This window comes from Rhinopithecus roxellana, chromosome 13 (genome assembly GCF_007565055.1).
Source record: "Rhinopithecus roxellana isolate Shanxi Qingling chromosome 13, ASM756505v1, whole genome shotgun sequence".
Taxonomy (NCBI): domain Eukaryota; kingdom Metazoa; phylum Chordata; class Mammalia; order Primates; family Cercopithecidae; genus Rhinopithecus; species Rhinopithecus roxellana.
The window spans coordinates 8,265,624-8,287,999 of NC_044561.1; the positions used below are offsets into that span (position 1 = coordinate 8,265,624).

General features: G+C 50.4%; 2 protein-coding genes across 5 annotated transcripts in view; one reads left to right on the top strand and one right to left on the bottom strand.

The window, feature by feature from the left end:
• The window catches only part of DGCR2 (DiGeorge syndrome critical region gene 2), an 86,513-nt gene extending 67,811 nt beyond the window's left edge, over nucleotides 1-18,702 (bottom strand). For 3 of the 4 annotated variants that reach the window (XR_004052909.1, XM_010356346.2, XM_030915864.1), the window contains exon 1: nucleotides 18,305-18,702. Coding sequence is in view for 3 of the 4 variants with exons in the window: in XM_010356346.2 (XP_010354648.1) it covers nucleotides 18,305-18,383 (79 nt within the window). In the remaining variant the exon portion in view is untranslated. The remainder of the gene's footprint in view (nucleotides 1-18,304) is intronic. The other variant, XM_030915865.1, reaches the window with a different exon arrangement.
• Nucleotides 18,703-18,957: 255 nt separating this feature from the next.
• Nucleotides 18,958-22,376, top strand: LOC104656684 (testis-specific serine/threonine-protein kinase 1-like). Its single transcript, XM_030914513.1, is given in 5 exon segments — nucleotides 18,958-19,381; nucleotides 20,849-20,946; nucleotides 21,168-21,302; nucleotides 21,381-21,495; nucleotides 21,498-22,376. Coding segments are annotated over 5 exon segments (1,455 nt in total). The 3' UTR covers nucleotides 22,181-22,376.

Here is a 22,376-nt window from a genome sequence, read left to right on the forward strand (position 1 = left end):
GAAATTCCAGCCCATCTCGTACTACTCACAGCCCACTAGGATAGGTCTCCACTAGAGCGGTCTGAGACCCATCAGACACAGGCTCCCACACCTGGGGCAGGGGACACTCATGCCTTGCTGGAGTGCCCAGAAGGTTCCAGCATCCCTGGCAGGCCTGCTCACACCTGGGCAGGAAAGCCTCACTGCACATTCTGCCTTGGACAGAGCTGGCAGCTGCTTCCCAGTGGGGCTTTCCCAAAGGTCATTTCACCCTCCATACGAGTCGCTACTAGGAAAGGACCACACTTCAAAGCAGCAGCAGCAGAGGGGAGAGGGTTTGAAAGTCAAGGGCTGGCTGGGCTATTGTAACAGGTGACCATGCAGCTCTAGGAGACCAGAGCTGTGGATGCTGGGTTCTGCCCTGGGCCAGCCATCTCTTCTCCAGATGCCCTCAAGAAGGGACAGAGGGCCGGGCGCGGTGGCTCACGCCTGTAATCCCAGCACTTTGACAGGCTAAGGCGGGTGAATCACCAGAGGTCAGGAGTTCGAGACCAGCCTGGACAGTATGGCAAAACCCCATCTCTACCAAAAATACAAAAATTAGCCGGGTGTGGTGCTGCACACCTGTAGTCTCAGCGACTTGGGAGGCTGAGGTGGGAAAATTGCTTGAACCTGGGAGGCAGAGGTTGCAGTGAGCCAAGATCGTGCCACTGCACACCAGTCTGGGCGAGAGAGAGAGACTCCACCTCAAAAAAATAAAAAAATAGAAATAGGACAGAGACCACTGTTGATAGCAAAATAACTAAAAGACAAAACAGAGGGCATATTGCTCAGTGACCTTCTAAATGGAGCGGTCACCTCTGTCCTGAGACAAGAGAGTGAATAATAAGTGCCTTGAATGGGGCCTCAGAGATGGCCAACATCTGAGCCACCAGGGGCCATGGGGCAGGCCTCTGGCAAGCATCCATCCTGAACAAGTGCTACCCAGAGGGGAAGGGAGCGATGTGTGCTATGGAAGACACGCTGTACTCCAGGGCCCCGAGGGACTTTGGGACCAGACAGCTTCACGGGATGTGCTGTAACTCCAGAAAGTGACGCAGCTGGCGATGGAGGGGCAGATCATCAGAATACCAATCTGCATTAACACAGAGAGCAGACCTGGGAGGGCAGAGCTAGGAAGTGAGGAAAGGCAGGACCTGGCATTCCAAACAGTGCACAGACCATTCCAGAACCAACTGTGATCATATCACAAACTCCCTGCCTTCTCTACAGTGCTTAAATGCCATCTGCCCTTTTATGGGGTCCAAGGGCCACCTCTAGCCTTCCCTCAAAGCCCCACACCCAGGTTCTTGGGGGTCCTGGCTCACCAGTCCCTGCAGCTCTCCCCTGCAGCCCATCTAGCTTCTTCCCCATCGCTGCCACTGCCCCATAGCACCAGCAGGCCAGCAGCAACCTCTCCGCCCCTGTGGCTTCCTGGAACCATGCAGGGAGATTGGCTTGGAAAGAGGCCCCAGAGATCTGTCGCAAGACAAACAGCAGGCTTCGGCTCCTGGCCCGTGCAATCCCACTCAGCCTTGCCAGGCTGCTTCCTCCATCTGTAAAGCATGGAGGTGATCATCCTGTCCTGCCTATCCCTCCTGACTTCCACGGAGGTCATGAAGCCCAAAGGAGAAAATCACTCCAACAATGCTCCGCTGCTCAACTTTCACATACGCCACCCCTAGGAACAATTCTGGGAGGTCCTCTGAAGAGGTAAATGCTCTGAGAGGGACCCATAGGGGCAAAGAGAGGACGGGAGGCAGGAACCATGGCTAGGGGCTCTGTGCAGTTTGACCTGCCACTGCGTCGCAGCAGCGAGGTGCAGTGAAGACTGCTGCTACCTGGAGGCCTGGGCATCCTCTGCACTGGCAGCCACCAGGCTGTAGCACAAAGAATGCCAGCATCTGAACTTCAAGCCACAAGGAGCTCAGGGACCAGCCGGCTCCTCATCCACGGGGGCCCAGAGTTCAAAGGGGAGCAAGACATGCATGGCTCGTGGAAAATGATAGGATTGGAAGTTTCATTAGCAAAATGTGAAGGAGGGCCTGAAGCTGTTCTATGTATTGAAACTCATATCTAGTCCAGTCAGCTCGCTTCTCAGAGGGGCTGACCCACCTGCTCAGTGTCCCACATCAAGTTGGCAGCAGCAGAATGGGCATCAGAGGCCAGGTTGTGGGCTCTTTCACCCAAATCCCTATCCCTGAAGCCAGCAGAGCCCCTGGCTGGGGCTCTGCGTTCTGACTCCTCAGAGGACCAGGTCCAAACTTTCCAGTTCTGAGCCATTTCCTTCACTGAGACAGCAGCCAGTGGAGCCTCTGGGGGCTCACTACACAAAGCCCAGGGATATCAGAGCCCCACCACCAGTCTGGCACAAAGCCAAGGATGTACCAACATATTGTACTTTTTTTCCCTACCAGTGGCCAGTTACTAGAATGAAATATTTTAAACCTGTAAACACTCTTGCTGTAGTTTTGAAATATGTCCACAACTTCTTTGATATGGCTCCCTAAATGGCAGTAGCTCCCCAAACACATAACTACCAAACCCATTTCCAAACAGCCCCTAGGCCAAGTGGAATCTCTAAGTGAAGGCTCTACCCTCAGTCACTCCTCCTCTGGACCCTGGAGCTCCTGACTCCCCATCACCATCACTGGAGGCAGGTGGTCAGCTCTCCTGTGACAGTGGAGAGGGAGTAGGGTTGCCAAGCGCTAGGGGAGTGCCAGCCACTTTCTCCCACAGCCCAAGGGGTCACAACACTGACGCTGGGGAACACCACACAAGAACAAAGGGACAAGGCCTATGCTTCAGCATTTACTTCTCATAAATAACAAGCATTTTCTACCTCCAGGAGATGAAGGGACCATCACCTGCTACCATCTATCTGTAGATGCTATTCAACCAAAACACTGGCTCAGCTGCTCTGCCCTGTGACTTCTCCTTAGGCAGATGTTTGGGGAAGAAGGCCCTGTTTAAAGTAAGTTATCCTAGAAAAGAAGGGAAGGTCCTAAGAAAAAGGAAGTGATCATATAAGATTAAAGAGGAGAAAGGCAGGTCTGCCAAGCATATCTATTCCATAAGTGCCACTTTCAAGAAAAGAACAGCAACCTGCAATCAGTCTTTATTTCATGGGGGTTCAGGCAGGAGGGGCTACATACTTGGGAATAAGACCAGGGCAGGAAGGTGGGACAGAACTGGAGTGAGAGTTATCTCACATCTGACGTAAACATCAGCCAGCAGTTTCATCCAAAATTCACACCACATTTCGATCACAGCTACAGGATAGCACAGCCAATTTCTCTAAGAGAAAGAACAGCTGTAGCCAAATCAGATTCCTGAATGCTCATTTTGCATGTGCCAGGCAGTATATCAAGTGCTTAGAATACATTATTATGAATCCTTAAGACAACTCATTTGCTCCTTCCATGAACACTGCCGTGTACCTCCTAGGGACCAGGTGCTGTGCGGGACACAAGTGAGAAGAGCGGGATGAGAAAAAAAAGGTGTCTCCGCCCCCACGAAGCTCAGATTCTACTAGGGAAGAAGAAGATCTTTGTAACCTTGGGGTAGGCAAAGATTTATTAGACAAACACGGAAAGCATGACCGTAACAAGAAAAACTGATAAATCAGACTTCTTCAAAATTAAAAAAGTCTTTGATCAAAAGCTTAGTAAAGATACACAGACCACATTGAGCACAGTAGCTCACACTTGTAATCCCAACACTTTGGAAAGCTGAGACAGGAGGATCACTTGAGCCCAGGAGTTGGAGACCAGCTTGGGCAACACAGTGATCCAGTCTTCACAAAAATTAAAATTAAAAATATTAGCCACATATGATGATGCACACCTGTGGTCCCAGCTACTCAGTGAGGGTGAGGTGGGAGAATCACTTGAGCCAGGGAGGTCAAGGCTGCAGTGAGCTGTGATCCTACCACTGCATTCCAGCCTGGGCAACAGAGACTTTATCTGAAAAAAAAAAAAAAAAAAAAAAAAAAAAAAAAAAAAAGATGCACAGACCAACAGAACAGAACAGAATACAGATATCAGAAATAGACCCACACAAATGTAGTCAATGGATTTTGACAAAGGTACAAACACAATTCAATGGAGAAAGTATAACCTTTCAACAAATGGTACTAGACAATTGGACTCCACATATCAGAAAATGAACCTCATACTTTGGGAGGCAGAAGTGGGAGGACTGCTTGAGCCCAGGAGTTCAAGACCAGCCTGAGCAACAAAGCAAGCTCTCATCTCTACCAAAAAAAAAAAAAAAAAAATTAGCTGGCTGTGGTGGTACGCATTTGTAGTGCCAACTACATGGAAGGCTGAGGCAGGAGGATCACTTGAGCCCAGGAGGTCAAGGCTTCAGGGAGTTACGATTATATCACTGCACCCCAACCCGGGTGACAGAGCAAAACTGTCTCAAAAGGAAAAAAAAAAAAAACCTCCTTAATCATCAGGGAAATGTAAGCCAAAACCACAATAAGCTATCACCTCACCCATTAGGATAGCCACTGTCAATCCCAAAAACAAAACAAAACAACCCACAAGTGTTGGCAAAGATGTGAAGAAATCAGAACTCTTGCACATCGTTGGCAGGAATGTAAAATGGTACAGTCACTATGGAAGACAGCATGGAGTTTCCTTAAAAAATTAAAAATACAATTACCACATGATCCAGCAATTCCACTTCTGGGTATATACCCCAAATTAATTGAAGGCTAGGTCTCAAAGAGATATTCACATACCCATGCTCATAGCAGAGCTACTTACAGTAACTAAAAGGTGGAAGCAATCCAAGTGCACACTGAATAAGCAACATGCAGTACACGCACAGTGGAACACTATTCAGTCTCAAAAAGAAGCTCCGACACATGCTACAACATGGATGAACCTTGAGGTGAAATAAGCCAAACATAAGAAGACAAATACTGCATGATTCTACTTATATGGAGTATCTAAAGTAGTCAAACTCTTAGAAACAGGAAGTAGGACGGCGGTCGCCAGGCTGGAGAGAGAGACACAAGGGAGGGTAGTTACTCAATGGGTACGGAGTTTCAGTTTTGCAAGATGAAAACATTCTAGAGATCTCTTGCATAACGTACATACTCTGGCACTACCGAACTGAACACTGAATTGAGTGGTTATGGTGGTATATTTTACCCTATTTTATTAAAAAAAAAAAAAAAAAAAAACTGGGATAGCAGTGGGGCCACCTAACCCTGAAAAGCACACATAAAATATGGAGGGATTTTAAAGTCCTAAGGATAATACTACAACTGAACGAAGTAACTCCTGCAAGAAAGCACGACTAGAAATCTGAGGCATCTAAAAGGAGACTGAGCCTACAGCCCAGCCATGGGCAGGCAGCTCTGCCCAGTTCCTCCCTTGTCTAGCAGAGTGGGTCCAAACTTTAGTGTGATCACCACAGGGAGTTACACTCACAAAAAGCACATGTCCTATGATACAGGGTCTTTAAAGAACGTTCAAAGGAAACATGCGCAGTCTGAAAGCTTCATTTCCTGCGCTTATTTCAAAACCTAAATTGAGCACAAGATTTAACACACCAAAAACTCTATCCAAAAAGTGGGGTTACAGGTAAGGTTAATGGAGCTATTACATGCCAAGTGCTGATCAGGGTGCCTGATGCTCAGAAACAGGGATGGGGTGGGGATGATAATGATGACAGCATCAGCTAAGAACCAAGGCAGGGACTGCAGGAACAGGCTGCGGGGAAGTGTCAGCTTTCTGGGGGCATTTGCGTGGACACAGCAGGGGTGGGGACTGAGGAGTCAGGGCTGCGGCACCTGTAGCCTGCTGAAACAATGGGAAGAAGACAAGAAAAGCAGGGTGGGGAGGTTCACACTGAAAAGGTGGGAGGAGAGCCTTACAACAAATACCTAATGCATGCAGGGCTTAAAACCTAGATGATAGGTGCAGCAAACCGCCATGGCACATGTATACCCATGTAACAAACCTGCACGTTCTACACATGTATCCTGGAACTTAAAGCAAAATAAAATTAAATTTGAAAAAAAAAAAAGAAAGAAAAGGAGGAAGGAGAAAGACAAGGAGTCGATGGAAAACGAGCCGAAGACTTCCCTTGAAGCTGTGCAATATCACAGCATGAGCTCTATGCTGCCCAGGTTTCAAATACTCACTTCATGACTTTAAAAGCTGTGTGACTTTAGCTAAGTCACTTAGTCTCCCAAGCTCTGTTTCTTCATCTGTAAAATGAGGTTAATATGAGTACCTACTTCCTATAAAAAGGCATCATCACACAACAGCATTAAGCTAGAATTTCATTAAATTTTTTGTTGGTTCTAAGCATTTTAGATCTATTTTTTCTGTTAAGTAATATCCGTTTTATATTCAGTTATACGAAACTTTTTCCCTTTAAAATACCTTTTCCTCATCTGTTACTTTCATGAGTGTTTCTTAAGAAGTAATACATCCACATGGTTGAAAATCCACAAAGTCCATCCATACAAAAGAAAGTGACTCTCTAATAAGCCTCCCAAGCTTCTGGAAACGTACAGATCGCTTTGAATGCAATTACTGTATGGTGAGATCACAGAGGGTGGTCACCAGCTGGCCTGAATTGATCACCCAAGCCCAAAGAGACAACACAGCACCAGTGTCCACACAAGATGCTGGTGCAGTCAGAACTGTGAACACTAGCGATGCTCAACCCCATGAAAAGGTGCCCGGTTCTTAGGCAGGAGGCCCCAGGTGGTGGCGCTCCACTTAGCTCCCTCTGCCATACAGCTCTTTCATCAGCTTTTGGAATCACGGTGCAGGAGGCAAAGCATGGGGCTCAGGACAGCAGTCCTGAGTTTCCTGTTCTTGCTTCTACTTAAAAGCTAAGCGATGCTACCAGGCAAGCTAATTAACCTCTCTGGGCCTCAGCATCCTGATCTCCAAAACAGACCTACCACCTGCCCCACTCATCACCCCTCCACAATGAGTCTGTCAGGTAAAGGGTGTGCACAACTACACCCAAACTCCCAGGCCAACCTCAGGCCCTGTTTCAGACAGCTCCCCCATATCACTGCATGCCCAAAGACTATCAGAGCACAAACCCAAGCGATCAGACGGACAAGAAACACAAAGGGTGATGGCTGGGGGAACTGAGACCCTATTACACCAACAAGCTCACAATGTCAGCACTTGGGCCCAAATAGCCCTTGAACATGTAAACCCCCACTTTTTTTTTTTTTTTTTTTTTTTTTTGTCTCCAGGAAGAAACTGAAACTGAAAAAGTGATTTGCCAAGAGTTTTGACAAAAGTACGTCAACCAAGGCTCAGGACTCTCAGAAATGAAAAATAATTATTTTTAAAATATCCAATTATTGGCCAAGCATGATGGCTAATGCCTGTTATCCCAGCACTTTCAGAGGCTGAGGCAGGTGGATCACCTGAGGTCAGGAGTTCAAGACCAGCCTGGCCATGATGGCAAAACCCCATCTCCACTAAAAATACAAAAATTAGCCGGGCGTGGTGGCTTGCACCTGTAGTCCCACCTACTGGGGAGGCTAGGGCAGGAGAATCTCTTGAACCCGGGAGGCAGAGGTTACAGTGAGCCAAGGTCATACCACTGCACTCCAGCCCAGGTGACACAGCGAGACTTCATCTTAAAAAAAAAAAGAAAAGAAAAAAAGAAAGAAAAAAAATTTACCTAGGAAAATAATAAAACCTGTTCAAAACTGAGATGCTTCCTTACCAATTAGTGTAATGAAAGAGGGGCTTGTTATAATACTGAGGTTACAGTAAATACCACTCTCAATATTATTTAATAAACATAGTTTCAAGTCAAAACAGTTTTTTTCTGTTTTGGTTTTGGTTTTTGAGGCAGGTCTTGCTCTGTTGTCTAGGCTGGAGTGCAGAGGCATGATCTCGGCTCACTGCAACTACTGCTCACTGGGCTCAAATGATCCTCCCACCTCAGTCCCCTCCAAGTAGCTAGGACTACAGACGTGCGCCACCATACCCAGCTAATTTTTCTATTTTTTGCAGAGATGCCATATTGCCCAGGCTGGTTTTGAACTTCTGGGTTCAAGTAATCCACCCACCTCAACCTCCCAAAGTGCTGGAAATTTCAGGTGTGAACCACCCTGCCCTGCCACAACACAGTTTTGAACCTAATTGTGTAAGAGAATTAATCCAAGTGGCTTTTGAACCCAAGACTCTTGAGTATACACCATCAGTCTGAAAACACAAAGAGCTAAAAAAAAAAAAAAAATTAAACTCTACTTAGTAGGTCTGCTGTTACTAGTGGTGTGAATGCAGCACTTCTGAAACGATTCTGTGTGCAGTATAAGACTAAGCAAATGAGTAAACCCTACTGATGCTGTTGGGAGCCAGGGTTCTCACTGTAGAAAAAAAGAGAAACAAACATGAAACAGAGAAAGCAAGACCCTGTAATGCTGGATTGGAACTAAAGAAACAGTATGGGCCAGGCGCAGTGGCTCACACCTGTAATCCCAGCACTTTGGGAGGCCGAGGCAGGTAGATCATGAGGTCAAGAGATTGAGACCATCCTGGCCAACATGGTGAAACCCCATCTCTACTAAAAATACAAAAATTAGCTGGGAGTGGTGGCGCATGCATGTAGTTCCAGCTACTAGGGAGGCTAAGCGGGGAGAACTGCTTGAACCCGGGTGGTGGAGGTTGCAGTGAGCCAAGATCAGCCACTGCACTCCAGCCCGGCAACAGAGGGAGACTCCGTCTCAAAAAAAAGGCCGGGCGCGGTGGCTCAAGCCTGTAATCCCAGCACTTTGGGAGGCTGAGGCAGGTGGATCACGAGGTCAGGAGATCAAGACCATCCTAGCTAACATGGTGAAACCCCGTCTCTACCAAAAAAAAAAATACAAAAAAAAAAAACTAGCCGAGCGTGGTGGTGGGCGCCTATAGTCCCACCTACTCGGAGGCGGAGGCGGGAGAATGGCGTGCACCCGGGAGGCGGAGCTTGCAGTGAGCCAAGATCGCGCCACTGCACTCCAGCCTGGGCGACACAGCGAGACTCTGTCTCAAAAAACAAAACAAAACAAAACAAAAAACAGTATTAACTTACACAGGCACAGACACATGCACGCATACACACATGCACACACAGAGACAGACACATGCACATAGAGACATACCTCTTGGGCTAGACTGAAAAGATGGAGTTGTAGCATACTCTAGTAGCTAGCAACAAACACACCTACCACCAAAATCCTGCTTTCTAAATACCATCTCCCACCAAAAGGAACCAGCGCTCTGTGGAAAAATGCCCCGTTCCAGTCTGGGGCAGGTAAGGTACAAGATGAGCCTGGTAAAAAGGAATGTTCCAATTGATGAACACATGTCAGAAGGCAACATGCTCCATCCTGAAGGGGCCAGGTGAAGGGGTTTCCACTTGCCAACTCAATTACAATATAAGCCCCAATGTGAACTATGACAACAAACAGGTTATAACACACTAAATAAAAAGAAGACTCCATGAGTCCATACAGAGAGTAAATAAAAAGGAATTCTGCAGGAGAAGGCTCTATTTTATAGAATACCAATAAAAGTAGAAAGAATAAGATAAAATCACCATTTAGCAACAATCATAATGGTAACCGATTCAGGCAGGAATTATCAATGGATGCTTAAAACCACCTGACAAAGCTATCTACCTCCCACAGAGTCCTTGGCCAATCACAATGGGGAAAAAGCACCTTTGCAGCAGAGAAACCCTGTAGACAGCACTTGACCAAGTGGTCAAAGTGAACATCACCATTTCTGGGACAAGCTAGCGGCAGGCACCTCCTGATTGGATGCACTCAGGACTGAATGTCCTGCAGTGTTGCTCCTCCCAAAACTGAGCGGACTCAATCTTACCACAAGGAAACAACCTGATAAACCTCACGCGAGGAATATATTCTATAAGCACTGGCCTGTACTCTTTTAAAAATATGCATGTTGGTTGGGTGCGGTGACTCACACCTGTAATCCCAGCACTTTGGGAGGCCATGGTAGGCAGATCACCTGAGGTCAGGAGTTTGAGACCAGCCTGGCCAACACGGCGAAATCCCATCTCTACTTAAAATACAAAAATTAGCCAGGCATGGCGGCAGATGCCTGTCATCCCAGCTACTTGGGAGGCCAAGGCAGGATAATCACTTGAACCCAGGAAGTGGAGGTTGCAGTGAGCTGAGATCACGCCACTGCACTCCAGCCTGGGCATCAAGAGCAAGATTCCGTCTGGAAAAAAAAAAAAGAATGAAGTTAGACAATCCTGCCCCAACCCATTCCCACCTCTCCTCTCCATCTTTTGTTACAAAAAAAAAAAAAGAATGAAGTTATATATGTACTGATCTACAAAGATCTCAAATGAAAAACATTAAATAAAAAACATAATTCCATTTATGTAAAATATTCCATGTATGAATGTTACCAAATGTGAAAAAATATCAACTTTATTTTTTCTAGATTGTGCAGACAAGATCTTCTACACCCTTGGGCTCTCTCCGTGCCCCATGGCTTACCATGCTGGTCTAGCAGGCATCCTTCACAAATAGGGTAGATGGGGAAATCCTAAGAGCTGCTCCTACTGTCAGGAGGGGCCAAGAAACCTCCAAGAGCTGCAGCAAAGGCCTGCCATGGGCCCCAACAAGCCTCTAGCTCTTCCGGGTCCTCTTATTCTAAGACCATAGACAGAGCTCTGTAGGTAAACTAATCTACCTGGAGGCCCTAAGCAGGAGGAAGGGGCACCGGAGAGACCTCTGCGTCAGCAGACCTAGTTTCAGTGGAGCACCCGGCCAGGTCCTATGGTCAGTCTCCTGCTGACCACCCCTGTGCTGACCTTCTGGGTCCCTCTGCTGTGACTCCTGCCCCTCATCCAGTGCCCTGGCCAGCCACAAACAATCGTCTCCACAACTAAGAACTCCTAATGAAGGTTTCCCAGAAAATGAGACTTCCCAAGCAAGGAAGAGGGCAGGGTCTACCTGGGGGACTCTCAGTCCAGCATACTCACCAGAGTACTGTCCTCAGTACTGTCCTGTCCAACAGGTAGCAGCCAACAGCTGAAGGATGACAGACTAACCAAGGAAGACAAGCTACCCAAACTGATAGCTGTCTGCCATTTTGCCAGAGGTCAGCCAGAAGTCAGCCTACAGGGAGGGACCTGCAGGGTACAAGGGCACTGAGAACAATGACCAGCCCAGAGTGACTGAAGCAACAGCTACCCCAGGCAGAGGAGGGGAGAAGGCCAAGAGGCAAGCATGTACAGCCCATGCACCCAGCCAGCTCTTGACCAGAAACAAGCCCTGCATTGTGCAAACGACCCAGGGAAGGTCCGGCCACATCCTCACACAGGGCAGTCCAGTTCTCAAAGCCAGGTGCCAGCAAGTCCATCAGAGAGGCAGTGCTCCCTCTGCACTGGCTTGCTGGGGTCCCTCCCTCTGGGGGGGCCCCTCAACCCTCCACCCCAGGCTGGGCAGCTGGTGAGCTTCAGTGAGGATCCACATTAATGAGAAGCCGCACTTGCTCTCACCTCTCAGCTCAGCTCCCATCACAGGAGCAAGCTCCCACCAGGGTGGGGCCCAGGACAGCTGGCTCCACAGCCATGCCCCCTACCCCCCATCCCATCCTCTCAAGGCATTTTTGCAGGACTGCCACAAGGCTCTCATCCTCCTCGCCCCCCCCCACCAGAGGCAGCTGCAAGGCCTGCTGGCTAAAGTAGCTGTTGCTCTTTATGTCAAAATATAAATAGGCATTTGTGCATTCGTTCAATAACTGATTTCTGAGTGCCCACTCTGTGCCTGACCAGGCCCAGGTGACACAGCATGAATGTGACAAAGAGCAAAACGTGTATGAACAATCCTAGCCCTGTCCAAAGCCCCATGGCTGTTTCGGGGGCTCTCAGAGAGTCATACGCAGTCCCTCTGATCCCATCAGAACAGCAAAGAGCACTCTCTGCGCAACAGACACTCCTCAGAGCCACTGCACTCTGCCACCTCCTGAGGGAGCCCTCTCCCGACCAATATTCCCTGTGCACACACAACCTCACATTTCACATTTCAGTTCAGGGTTCCTGAAGTCTATCTGTGATTAATACTAACATTTTGCCTGATGAAGAGTTTGCTTTACATCACACACTTTTTAGAATTTTATGCTTACCCATTTTAATCCACACAACATCTCCATTAAGTTCTGTTATGATGTCCATGTTCCAAATGAGGAAACTGAAGCAGAAGTCACAGAGTGAGCAGTAGAGCAGACTGAGCCTAGGCAGTGTGGCTCTAGAGCCCATGCTCTTAAGCCACCACACCCAACTGCTGCCATGGACCAGGAGGAGAAGGTTTGATCTAATCCCAGCTGCTACTTTTACAGACAGCTCATCTGAGGTCAAACCAGACCTGAGCTTCCCCACCTCCCAGGTGGATGACCAGAAGGTCCAGGACATCTGGGTCCACAGGCCATTCACCCTCCAACCTAGACTTGCCCTGCCAAGCCCATCATGTCCACACTGACAGGACACACAGCTTGAAATGGCAGGATGAGATGGACTGGCTTTGACTAAAGCTCCCAGGACAACTGGGAAATCATGCCAGAAACACAAATACAGTTGGTACACAGTTTTTACATAATAACCATACCCAAGCCCATGCATCACGCTGCTCAATGAACTGTTGGCCCAAAACTGGTCTCTCTGGATTACCGAGCCCACTGTGCAGACTGGCAGGGAAGGAAAGGAAAGAGGACGGTCACCAAACCCTCAGCACCCAAACATAACAGCACATGTGATAAGGGAAAATCTAGCAGCACACCAAGGAAAAGACATCTAATCAGTCATGAGCTTTCTACGGGGTCCTTAATGTCACTGCTGCATTCCACTTAAGAGTCAAGAAACTACTAAATGCCAGTCGGGTCCTTCCTTATGCCAACAACCAAGAGAAGCAGAGGAACTCCCTGCCCGTCAAAAGCCCAGGTCCAGCAGGGGAGAGTCAACAACCAGATCACCTGCCATCAGTGTTGAGAGGATGCATGCACTACTAGATCACCTGTCATCACTGCTGAGAGGACATGCACACAACCGGATCACCTGCCACTACTGCTAAGAGGAAACATGCATAATGAGGTCACCTCCCATCACTGAGATCACCTCCCATCACTGTTAAGAGGACACTTGCACAACCAGATCACCTCCCACCATGGCTAAGAGGACACGTGCACAGCTAGATCACCTACCCTCACTGCTAAGAGGACACACACAGATCAATTACCTCCCATTACTGCTAAGAGGATTTGTGCGTAACAAGATTACCTGCCATCACTGCTAGAAGGACACTTGCACAAACAAATCACCGGCCACCGCTGCTAAGAGGATATAATCACTCAGTACTCTGGAAAGTATCTGGGAAGAAAGGGGTGGGAAAAGTGCCCATAAGCTAGTTTAACAGAGCCTAACAGAGCACAAATGTTCCACAACAGCAATCTTCATTCCCGAACCCAGAACCGCCAACTAAAATAATAACCCTGACATGCAGTGATGCCAGCTTGCCACCTGGGCCAACCTGGGCTTTAACCACAGGGCTTCATGCACCCACGAGACCTTCCCACGTGACACAGGGCTTGGCACATAGCAGGTGTTAGAGAGAACAATGGGGAGGGGCTAAGTGTGAGCAGCCTCTACTCTCTGCAATGGCTAACATGCACAAGGATAAAGGGCCATGGCGCATGCAACTTACTCTCAAATGGTTCACAAAAAAGCAACGTGTGTGAATGCACGATATGCACATACACACAGAGGACAGGGGATAAGGCAAATAAGGTAAAACGCCAACAGTAGGGAAGCCTCAGCAAAGAATACGCAGGTATTCTCTGCACTCATTTTATTCTTGCAAATTTTCTGTGAGTTTGAAATTATTTCCAAGTAAAAGGTTTTTGTCAAGAAAAGAAAGGAAAATTCATTAGCTAGTGAAGCTAGAAAGTATATTACACCACTTTCCAACTAAAAAAAATGAACCTGTTAACCCAAAAGCCAAATTTACCAGTGGACAAACTCTACGAAGTGTCATAGTACCAGGCTATATAGGAAAGCACTCCAAACTCAGGAGGTTTTGGCAAGGCCAGGTGCAAGCTCACCTCTCCAGCTACTTCTGAGCCTTGGTCACTTTTCCTTGTGATGAAAATATGCACTCTCTCCCTATTCACCAAACCCCTGTGCTACTTCACATGATAGAAAACTCTGGACTCCAGCCCGGGTGAGGTGGTTCACACCTGCAATCCCGTAACTTTGGGAGGCCAAAGCAGGTGTATCACTTGAGCCCAGGAATTTGAGAAAAGCCTACATGGCCAACATGATGAAACCCCGTTTCTACTAAAAATACAAAGTTAGCCCAGCATGGTGGTGTACGCCATAATCAAAGTTACTCTGGAGGCTGACACAGGAGAATTACTTGAACCCAGGAGGCGGAGGTTACAGTGAGCTGAGATCCCGCAACTGCACTCTAGCCTGGGTGACAGACAGAAACTCCGTCTCAAAAAAAAACCTCTGGATTCCAGAGCCAAGGTGCTGTGTTCACTTCTTAGCTCCCTGAGATTTTATCAGCTCAGCACAGCTGCCTACTGAAAGCAAAAGGGCAAGAACCCTGAGCTAGTAGACAGCTCCACCTGGGTCTGAACCCTCGCTCTGCTGCTCACCAGCTGTGTGACCTTAGACAAGTCACTTGTCTCTCCCGGCTAGCTGTACCAGCAATAGAAGAAAGACGATCTTCTCGTCCTGTACCTCACCAAGGGGCCTGGCTGAGCACAAGCTCTGTACAGGACCAGCAACCAGCAGGAAGGGACCAGGGTGCACCAGCACTCAGAAGGCAATTTTTTCTCAGCTATGTATGGTGGGTTCAACCTGGATAGAGCTGTGGCTCGTAATATAATTTTGTTTCACAATTCAAGCTAGAAAGAAAAACAGTTTTAGAATCAGCAATCGATGCTGCCTTCTCTACACAGATGGAGAAAGGGCCAATGAGACATTATCACAGTGTTCCCCAAATCCCCCACCATCTCGCTGTCACTTACCTTAGCAGTAGTATCCAATCCTCCTTCCTCATCACACCCCCAGTGATCATAACACACATCATCAGTGGTCACATGGCCTAATACAGAAGGGATTTGGGGGAGTGGGTGGTTCTGTCCCTCAGACTGGAGTATCTACATGGAAAAAGATTCTGCACCCTCACCTGGAGGACCCCAGGACCTATCAGGCGACAGATAGGTCCCCTGTGGCTCCACCTGGGGTTAAGGAAGCTGTTCAGAGCATAATGTGAGGTACTCCTGTGGCTGGGCTGGAGACACACAGTTGGAGTGCACAGGCCCCAGTCAGGGGTGCACAATGTGGGGAAGGCCAGACTCCTACGATGAAATCTCATCTCAGCCACTTAGCTTTACAAGCGCTCTGGATTTCAGCTTCCCCATCTTTAAATGAGACTAAAAATAGCATCCAGCAGGGACCTCTTGAGAGTTAATACATGTTAGTACTTAGAACAGTGTCCGGCACATGACACATCTTAAATCAAGTTCAAATGTGCATTTAAAAGAAAATTGCTGGGCATGGTACCTCAGGCCTGTAATTCAGCACTTTGGGAGGCCAAGGTGGGTGGATGACCAGAGGTCAGAAGTTCCAGACCAGCCTGGCCAACATGGCAAAACCCCATCTCTACCAAAAATACAAAAATTAGCTGGGCGTGGAGGCGTGTGCCTGTAATCCCAGCTAACCGGGAGGCTGAAGCTGGAGAATCGCTTGAACCAAGGAGGTGGGGGTTGCAGTGGGCCGAGATCACGCTACTGCACTCCAGCCTGGGCAGCAGAGCAGGACTCTGTCTCAAAAAAAAAAAAAAAAAAAAAAAAAAAGGTGAAAGGTCAAGTATAGCAAGCACTTGCTGCCCCATAACTCCATGAAAGGCCTTCCACCCTGCCCTGTACCAGAGAGGAGGCCCAAGTGGCTTGGCCTCATCTTCAGGGAACCCAGCAGCCAGGAGTCAGAAAACACACTCCTGAGAAGTGGGCTTTAACTAGTACCTTCCTCATACCCAAGTATGCTTTTAAGGCTGGGATCCCCACAGAAAGAACGCCGACTAAGACCAGAGAAGCCCCAACCTCTTGAAAGCACTAGCTAGGCAGATCCCTGCAGCACTCTCAGGAAGGACATAGGGGGAATGTGTGCAGAGGCACACGCGGGCATACAAGGAACACATCAGGCCCAGAGGCCTGCCCTCATTGCCCAGCCAAAGCCAGGGAGCCAACTGCAGCTCCCAGGTTCTGCAGGGCAACTCAAGACGCCTCCAGGGGTAGCTGCAATGTTCTCATCTGGAGAGTCACGGAATCGAAAAGAATGTTTGCTTCCTCTACCAGAGCTACCCCACCCATGCCCTACTGAGACCTCAGTCTCAGTGTAAGGTCTCCTGTGACACCCCCCCTGCTTTACTTCCCGGGTTCACGCCATTCTCCTGCCTCAGCCTCCCCAGTAGCTGGGACTACAGGCGCCCGCCACCACGCCCGGTTAATTTTTTGTATTTTTAGTAGAGACGGGGTTTCACCGTGTTAGCCAGGATGGTCTCGATCTCCTGACCTCGTGATCCACCCGCCTCGGCCTCCCAAAGTGCTGGGATTACAGGCGTGAGCCACCGTGCCCAGCCCTGGCTTCTGTTCTTACCAAGGCCACCCCACTACCAGTCATCTCGCTGCCCAGAGAGCAGCCAAAAGCAGTGAGCAACTAGCTCTGCATGGGGAGACCAGAGAAGCATCACTGAATCTGTCCAGGTGGAGCACGGGTCAGGGCCTTGGCCACCAGATAAGCACCAGGGAGGAGGCAGACATTCCATACAGATGACACAAGCGCAGAGCCAAGAGGTGCGGTGTATCTGGGCTGGGAGCCTGGCTAGGACGCAGGAGAGGGCCACACACCCCGTGCTCCCATACCCAGGTCATCAGAGAAGATGGCCCTGGCACTTCTGCCTTCATGGGACCTTTCCTCCATTAAGAAATATTAAGAGTCATGCTTTTTCACTGTATTGGCATAAATAAAACTGTATTAAATATACATATGAGGCCGGGCGCGGTGGCTCAAGCCTGTAATCCCAGCACTTTGGGAGGCCGAGGCGGGTGGATCACGAGGTCAGGAGATCGAGACCCTCCTGGCTAACACGGTGAAACCCCGTCTCTACTAAAAATACAAAAAACTAGCCGGGCGAGGTGGCGGGCGCCTGTAGTCCCAGCTACTCGGAGGCTGAGGCGGGAGAATGGCGGGAACCCGGGAGGCGAAGCTTGCAGTGAGCCGAGATCAAGCCACTGCACTCCAGCCTGGGCGACAGAGCGAGACTCCTCCTCAAAAAAAAAAAAAAAAAAAAAAAAAAAAAAAAAAAAAAAAAAAAAAATATACATATGAAAACATTTTCTTTGACCGGAAGTTTTTTTTTCTGCTGACTTATAAAATAAAATAACATTCGCAGGCCACTAAAAGTACCATGGGCCAGTGATACAGGATTCCTGTGCCTGATGGATACATCGGTCCTGCATTTAGGGGGTTTGATTTTCTGGTGCAGTTCAAGGGAAGGAGAGGTACACTGAAATAGGTAGAAAAGGGTCTCCTAGGTTGCCCGGGTTCTGATTCCCCACCACAGACTTAAGAACACACTAGCTCCGAGAGGAGTTCCAGAGCATGGACTCATTCACCACATACATGCAGCACGCCTAAGGGCCCCGCACAGTGGCGAGGTCTCTGCTCGCGGGACGCCGGCGCCGGCCACACAACGCTAGGCTGACTCCTGGTGCCTCCTCTGGACCGGGTGTGAGCTGAGGACTTCTTCAGTGCAACGCCTCACTGAATGACAGTCTGCCACAGCCACCAATGTCCAGGCGAGGAGTTTCCAGGACTGAGAGGCCGGCACTAGGCCACTGCTGGAAGGACTTCTGCGAAACCAGGTGCCCCCGAGAGCCGCTGTCCCCAGCCCGACTCCGACGCTGGGCTGGCGGGAGGGCGCGCCCGTGGCGTAGCTCCTGGCCGCCGCCGCTCCCAGGAAGGGCCCAGAGACAACATCCCGGACAGCAGAGCTGCACGAAGTCCGAGGCGCCGCGAGCCCAGGTAAGCTCCAGCAGGCGTCCGCAGAGACTGCGAGGCAGCCCGCGAGCCAGGCCCCGCCCGCCCCTGCCCCAGGCGCGGCCCCTGCAGAAGGGCGCCGCGGGTGAAAGGAGGTCCTGGGGCGACCCCGGCCCCGCTCGCCGCCCCGCCCCCACACCGCCCCCATCGCGCGGCGCACCTGGCCGCAGCGGCTCGGTGACAGTGAGCACGAGCAGGAAGAGCAGTAGGAACGCGCCGCTGTCTGCTTTGGGCACCATTTATCCTCCGTTCATCGTCCCCGGGGCGGCTGCGTGACCCCGCCAGGAGGCCGGACCGGGCCGGACTGAGGGTCAGGGGACCGTGCCAAGAGGAGGGTCAGGCGGGACTGGACCTGGGAGAGGCGCGGAGAGACGGCGGGAAAGAGCTCCGGCTGGGCCGCGGGCTGGCGCGCACTCTCGGAGGCAGCCTCAGGTTCCGACTCCAGCTCCGCGCAAGATGGCTGCCGTCCTGCTCGGCTCCGCGCCGCCCCGCCCCGCCTCCCGCCCGCGACGCCGGCGCGGGCCAATGAACGCCAAGGTAGGGGGCGGGGCCAGAGCCACAGACCTCCCCCCGAAGGGGGTGAGGCCTAAGGTCACGACGGCGGTGGGCGGGGACCTAAGGGCGGTGACTGAGGGGCGGGCTCTAAGGGAAGGGCGGGACCATACGGTGTGAGGCATGCCATTGGTTAAGCAGAGAGGCAGGGCCGGGGCAGGGGCCTGAGCGACGCGGCCTCGGAAGGGAGTAGGGTCTCCGGTCGCGGGGTAGGGGCAGCGGGCGCGGGACCACAAGGACAGACATCGAAAGGCGCGGGGCATGGGGCAGGGCGCCGTGGGGTCGCGCGGGTGGGGAGCGGAGAGGACGAAGCGGGAACCTGGCTGGGACTCCAAGGGTCTTAACACCTGCAAGCTCAGGTCCGGTGAGCAGCCCAAAAGTGCGCCCCAAAGGGGTCTTTTTAAGGCCGAACCGCTGTGGAGGAGGGAGGGCCTGCCGGTTCTGAGGGTGGGGAAAGAGGGTCACCCTGTAAGGAACAGGAATGGCCTGAGGGAGTGTCAGGCAAAGAGATACCGGGAAGGCCAGGTCCTGGAGGCTGCAGCGAAGCCGGCTCCCTGGAGGACCTCCCCGCACAATGGCGAGGGGAAGGCCACATGTGCAGGAAGGAAAGCTAGGCAGAGAGGAGGCTCAGCGCCCCTGCGAACAGTGCTCCAAGTGCCACCTCTCACCTGTCATCACCAACAGGGTGAACCTTGGAGGGCAGTGTTGGCAAAAAGAGTCCAGCTCTGTAAAATATTTGAAGACATTTCTTCTGAGCCAATATGTGACCAATAGCCTGGGACACAGTCCCAGGAGATCCTGACAAGTGTCCAAGGGGGTAGGGCTACAGCTTGGTTTTATACATTTTAGGGAGACAAGACATCAGTCATGTAAGGTATACAGTGGTTCAGTCGGAAAAGGCGGGACAACTTGAAAGTGGGGGTGGAGGGGGCTTCCAGGTCATGCGGATTGGCAGCTGGTTCAAATAGTTTATCTAAAGATGTGGAATCAATAAAAGGGACTGTCTGGATTAAGGGGTTGTGGAGACCAAGCTTCTTAAACAGATGAAGCATCCAGGTATCAGGCTGCACAGAGAAGAAACTTAATGTTTCTTATTAAAAAGTGCCAGACTCGGCCGGGCGCGGTGGCTTACACCTGTAATCCCAGCACTTTGGGAGGCTGAGGTGGGCGGATCACGAGGTCAGGAGATCCAGACCATCCTGGCTAACACAGTGAAACCCCGTCTCTACTAAAAATGCAAAAAATTAGCCGGGCGTGGTGGCGGGTGCCTGTAGTCCCAGCTACTCGGGAGGCTGAGGCAGGAGAATGGCATGAACCCGGGAGACAGAGCTTGCAGTGAGCTGAGATCGTGCCACTACACTCCAGCCTGGGTGACAGAGCGAGGCTCCATCTCAAAAAAAAAAAAAAAAAAAAAGTGCCAAACTCCCAGTCACAGTGACTCATGCCTGTAATCCCAGCACTTTGAGAGGCCAAGGTAGGCAGATCACCTGAAGTCAGGAGTTCAAGATCAGCCTGGCTAACATGGTGAAACCATGTCTGTACCAAAAATACAAAAATTACCCAGGCATGGTGGCGCACGCCTGTAATCCCAGCTACTCAGGAGGCTGATGGCAGGAGAACCGCTTGAACCAGGGAGGCAGAGGTTGCAGTGAGCCAAGATCACGCCACTGCACTCCAGCCTGGGTAACAGAGCAAGACTCTGTCTCCAAAAAAATAAAAATAAAAATAAAAAAGGAAAAATAAATAAAAGGTGCCAGACTCTAGTTAATTCTCTCAGGAGAAAAGACCTTGAAAGGGATGGGAATTCTCTACAGAATGCAGATTTTCCCCACAAGAAACAGCTTTGCAGAGTGACTTCAAAATATGTGAAAGAAATCTGTTTTACAGTAAAATACTTGTTTCTTTCCGGGCCTGCTGTCATGCTGGTATCTTACTGCCACAGAGTCTGTTGTCAGTATTCAAGTCTCTGTGTCAATGTTACCATTGCTTAGCTGTGCCTGAAACCTGAAGGGAGGAGGGATAATGAGGCCTGACTAGCACTTCCTATCACGGCCTGAACTAGTTTTTCAGGTTAAGTTTGGAATGCCCTTGGTGGAGAGGAGGGGTCCATTCAGATGGCTGGGGAGCTTAGAATTTTATTTTTGGTTTCCAGGAGACAGTAGTTGGGGTGTCCCCAGCAGGAAGGAGAAGAAGGCTGTCCGGAAGAAGGAGCACCCAGAACGCACAAAGGCCTGGCAGTCGGCAGTCAGGGTTAGGGAAGAAGGTGAAGGAGCAGAGAAAAGGGGGAAGGGCCATGGCAGGTGGGGACCCAACCCAACCTGAGTGACATCCAGCCTGCACTACCAAGTCATCCCTGAGGGGCCCAGGGTTCCACTTGGCTCCTGTGAGGAAGGGGTGCTCACTCCCTCTAGGTGGATGAGGCCAAAGTCAAATCCAAGGCTAGGATAGTCGTGTGACTCCTACTCCCCTAGGGCGTAGCCTGGAACAGGTGCCGGATGCAGAGCCTGGCACAGCAGAGGGGCTCCACTGCCAGAAGAAACAATAGCCACTGTCCAGTGCTGCCCCTGCTGCTTATACTGTCCTCAGAGCAGCCACCAGTGCTCAGGGTGACATCCAGGCCCCGCCTTTGGCCCCCAGCCCCAGATCTGCCCTGGGAGCCCAGCCAGGGCTGAGAAAAAAACTAGTTCATCAAGTGCCAGGGAGCCCTGCCCGAGGACATGGCGTGCAAGATGTTCCACCAACTCTCCTTGGCCATTAAGTACTGCCACAACCTGGACGTCATGCACCAGAACCTCAAGTGTTAGAACTTCTCCTCGACAAGGATTTCAACATCAAACTGTTCCACTTCAGGTTCTCTAAGCTCTGCCTGCGGGATGACAATAGCCAACAGAGATTAAGCAAGACCTTCTGTGGGTCGGCGGCATATGCAGCCCCCGAGGTGCTGCAGGGCATCCCCTACCAGCCCAAGGTGTATGACATCTGGAGCCTGGGTGTGATCCTCTACATCATGGTCTGCAGCTCCATGCCCTACGACGACTCCGACATCAGGAAGATGCTGTGTACCCAGAAGGAGCACCACATGGACTTCCCACACTCCAAGAACCTGATAGATGAGTGCAAAGACCTCATCTAGTGCGTGCTGCAGCCCAACATCAGCCAGCAGCTCCACATCCATGACATTCTCAGCCAATGCTGGGTGCAGTCCAAGGCACAAGGACTGCCCTCTATGGTCATCAACAAGGAGGGGGAAAGCTCCCGGGGAACTGAACTCTTGTGGATCCCTGAACCTGGCTCTGCCAAGAGGTCTGCCACCAAGCTGGAGTCTGGGGAAGAGGCACAGCCCAAGGGACAACCTGAGACAAAACCTGAGGGGTTGGCAATGCAAATGTCCAGGCAGTCAGACATCCCAGGCTTCCCTAGCAAGCTGTCGACCAGGGAGAAAGAGGAAGGGCCCCCCCAAAGGCCTCCAGAGATTCGCATCTAGTGAGCCATTTGTGGCCCAGTATGCCAGCAGTGAATGAGATGGCGCTCACACCTTCAGGCCCAAGCTCTGAAGAAGTCAAGGCACAAACCAGAGAAGGAAGACAGTCCCGGATGAGCTGCTGTTTTCATCAGTTTCTTCTCTCTCCCCTTGAACTTCATAACCACATTGCTAAAGGAGCAATAAATCACTATATTAA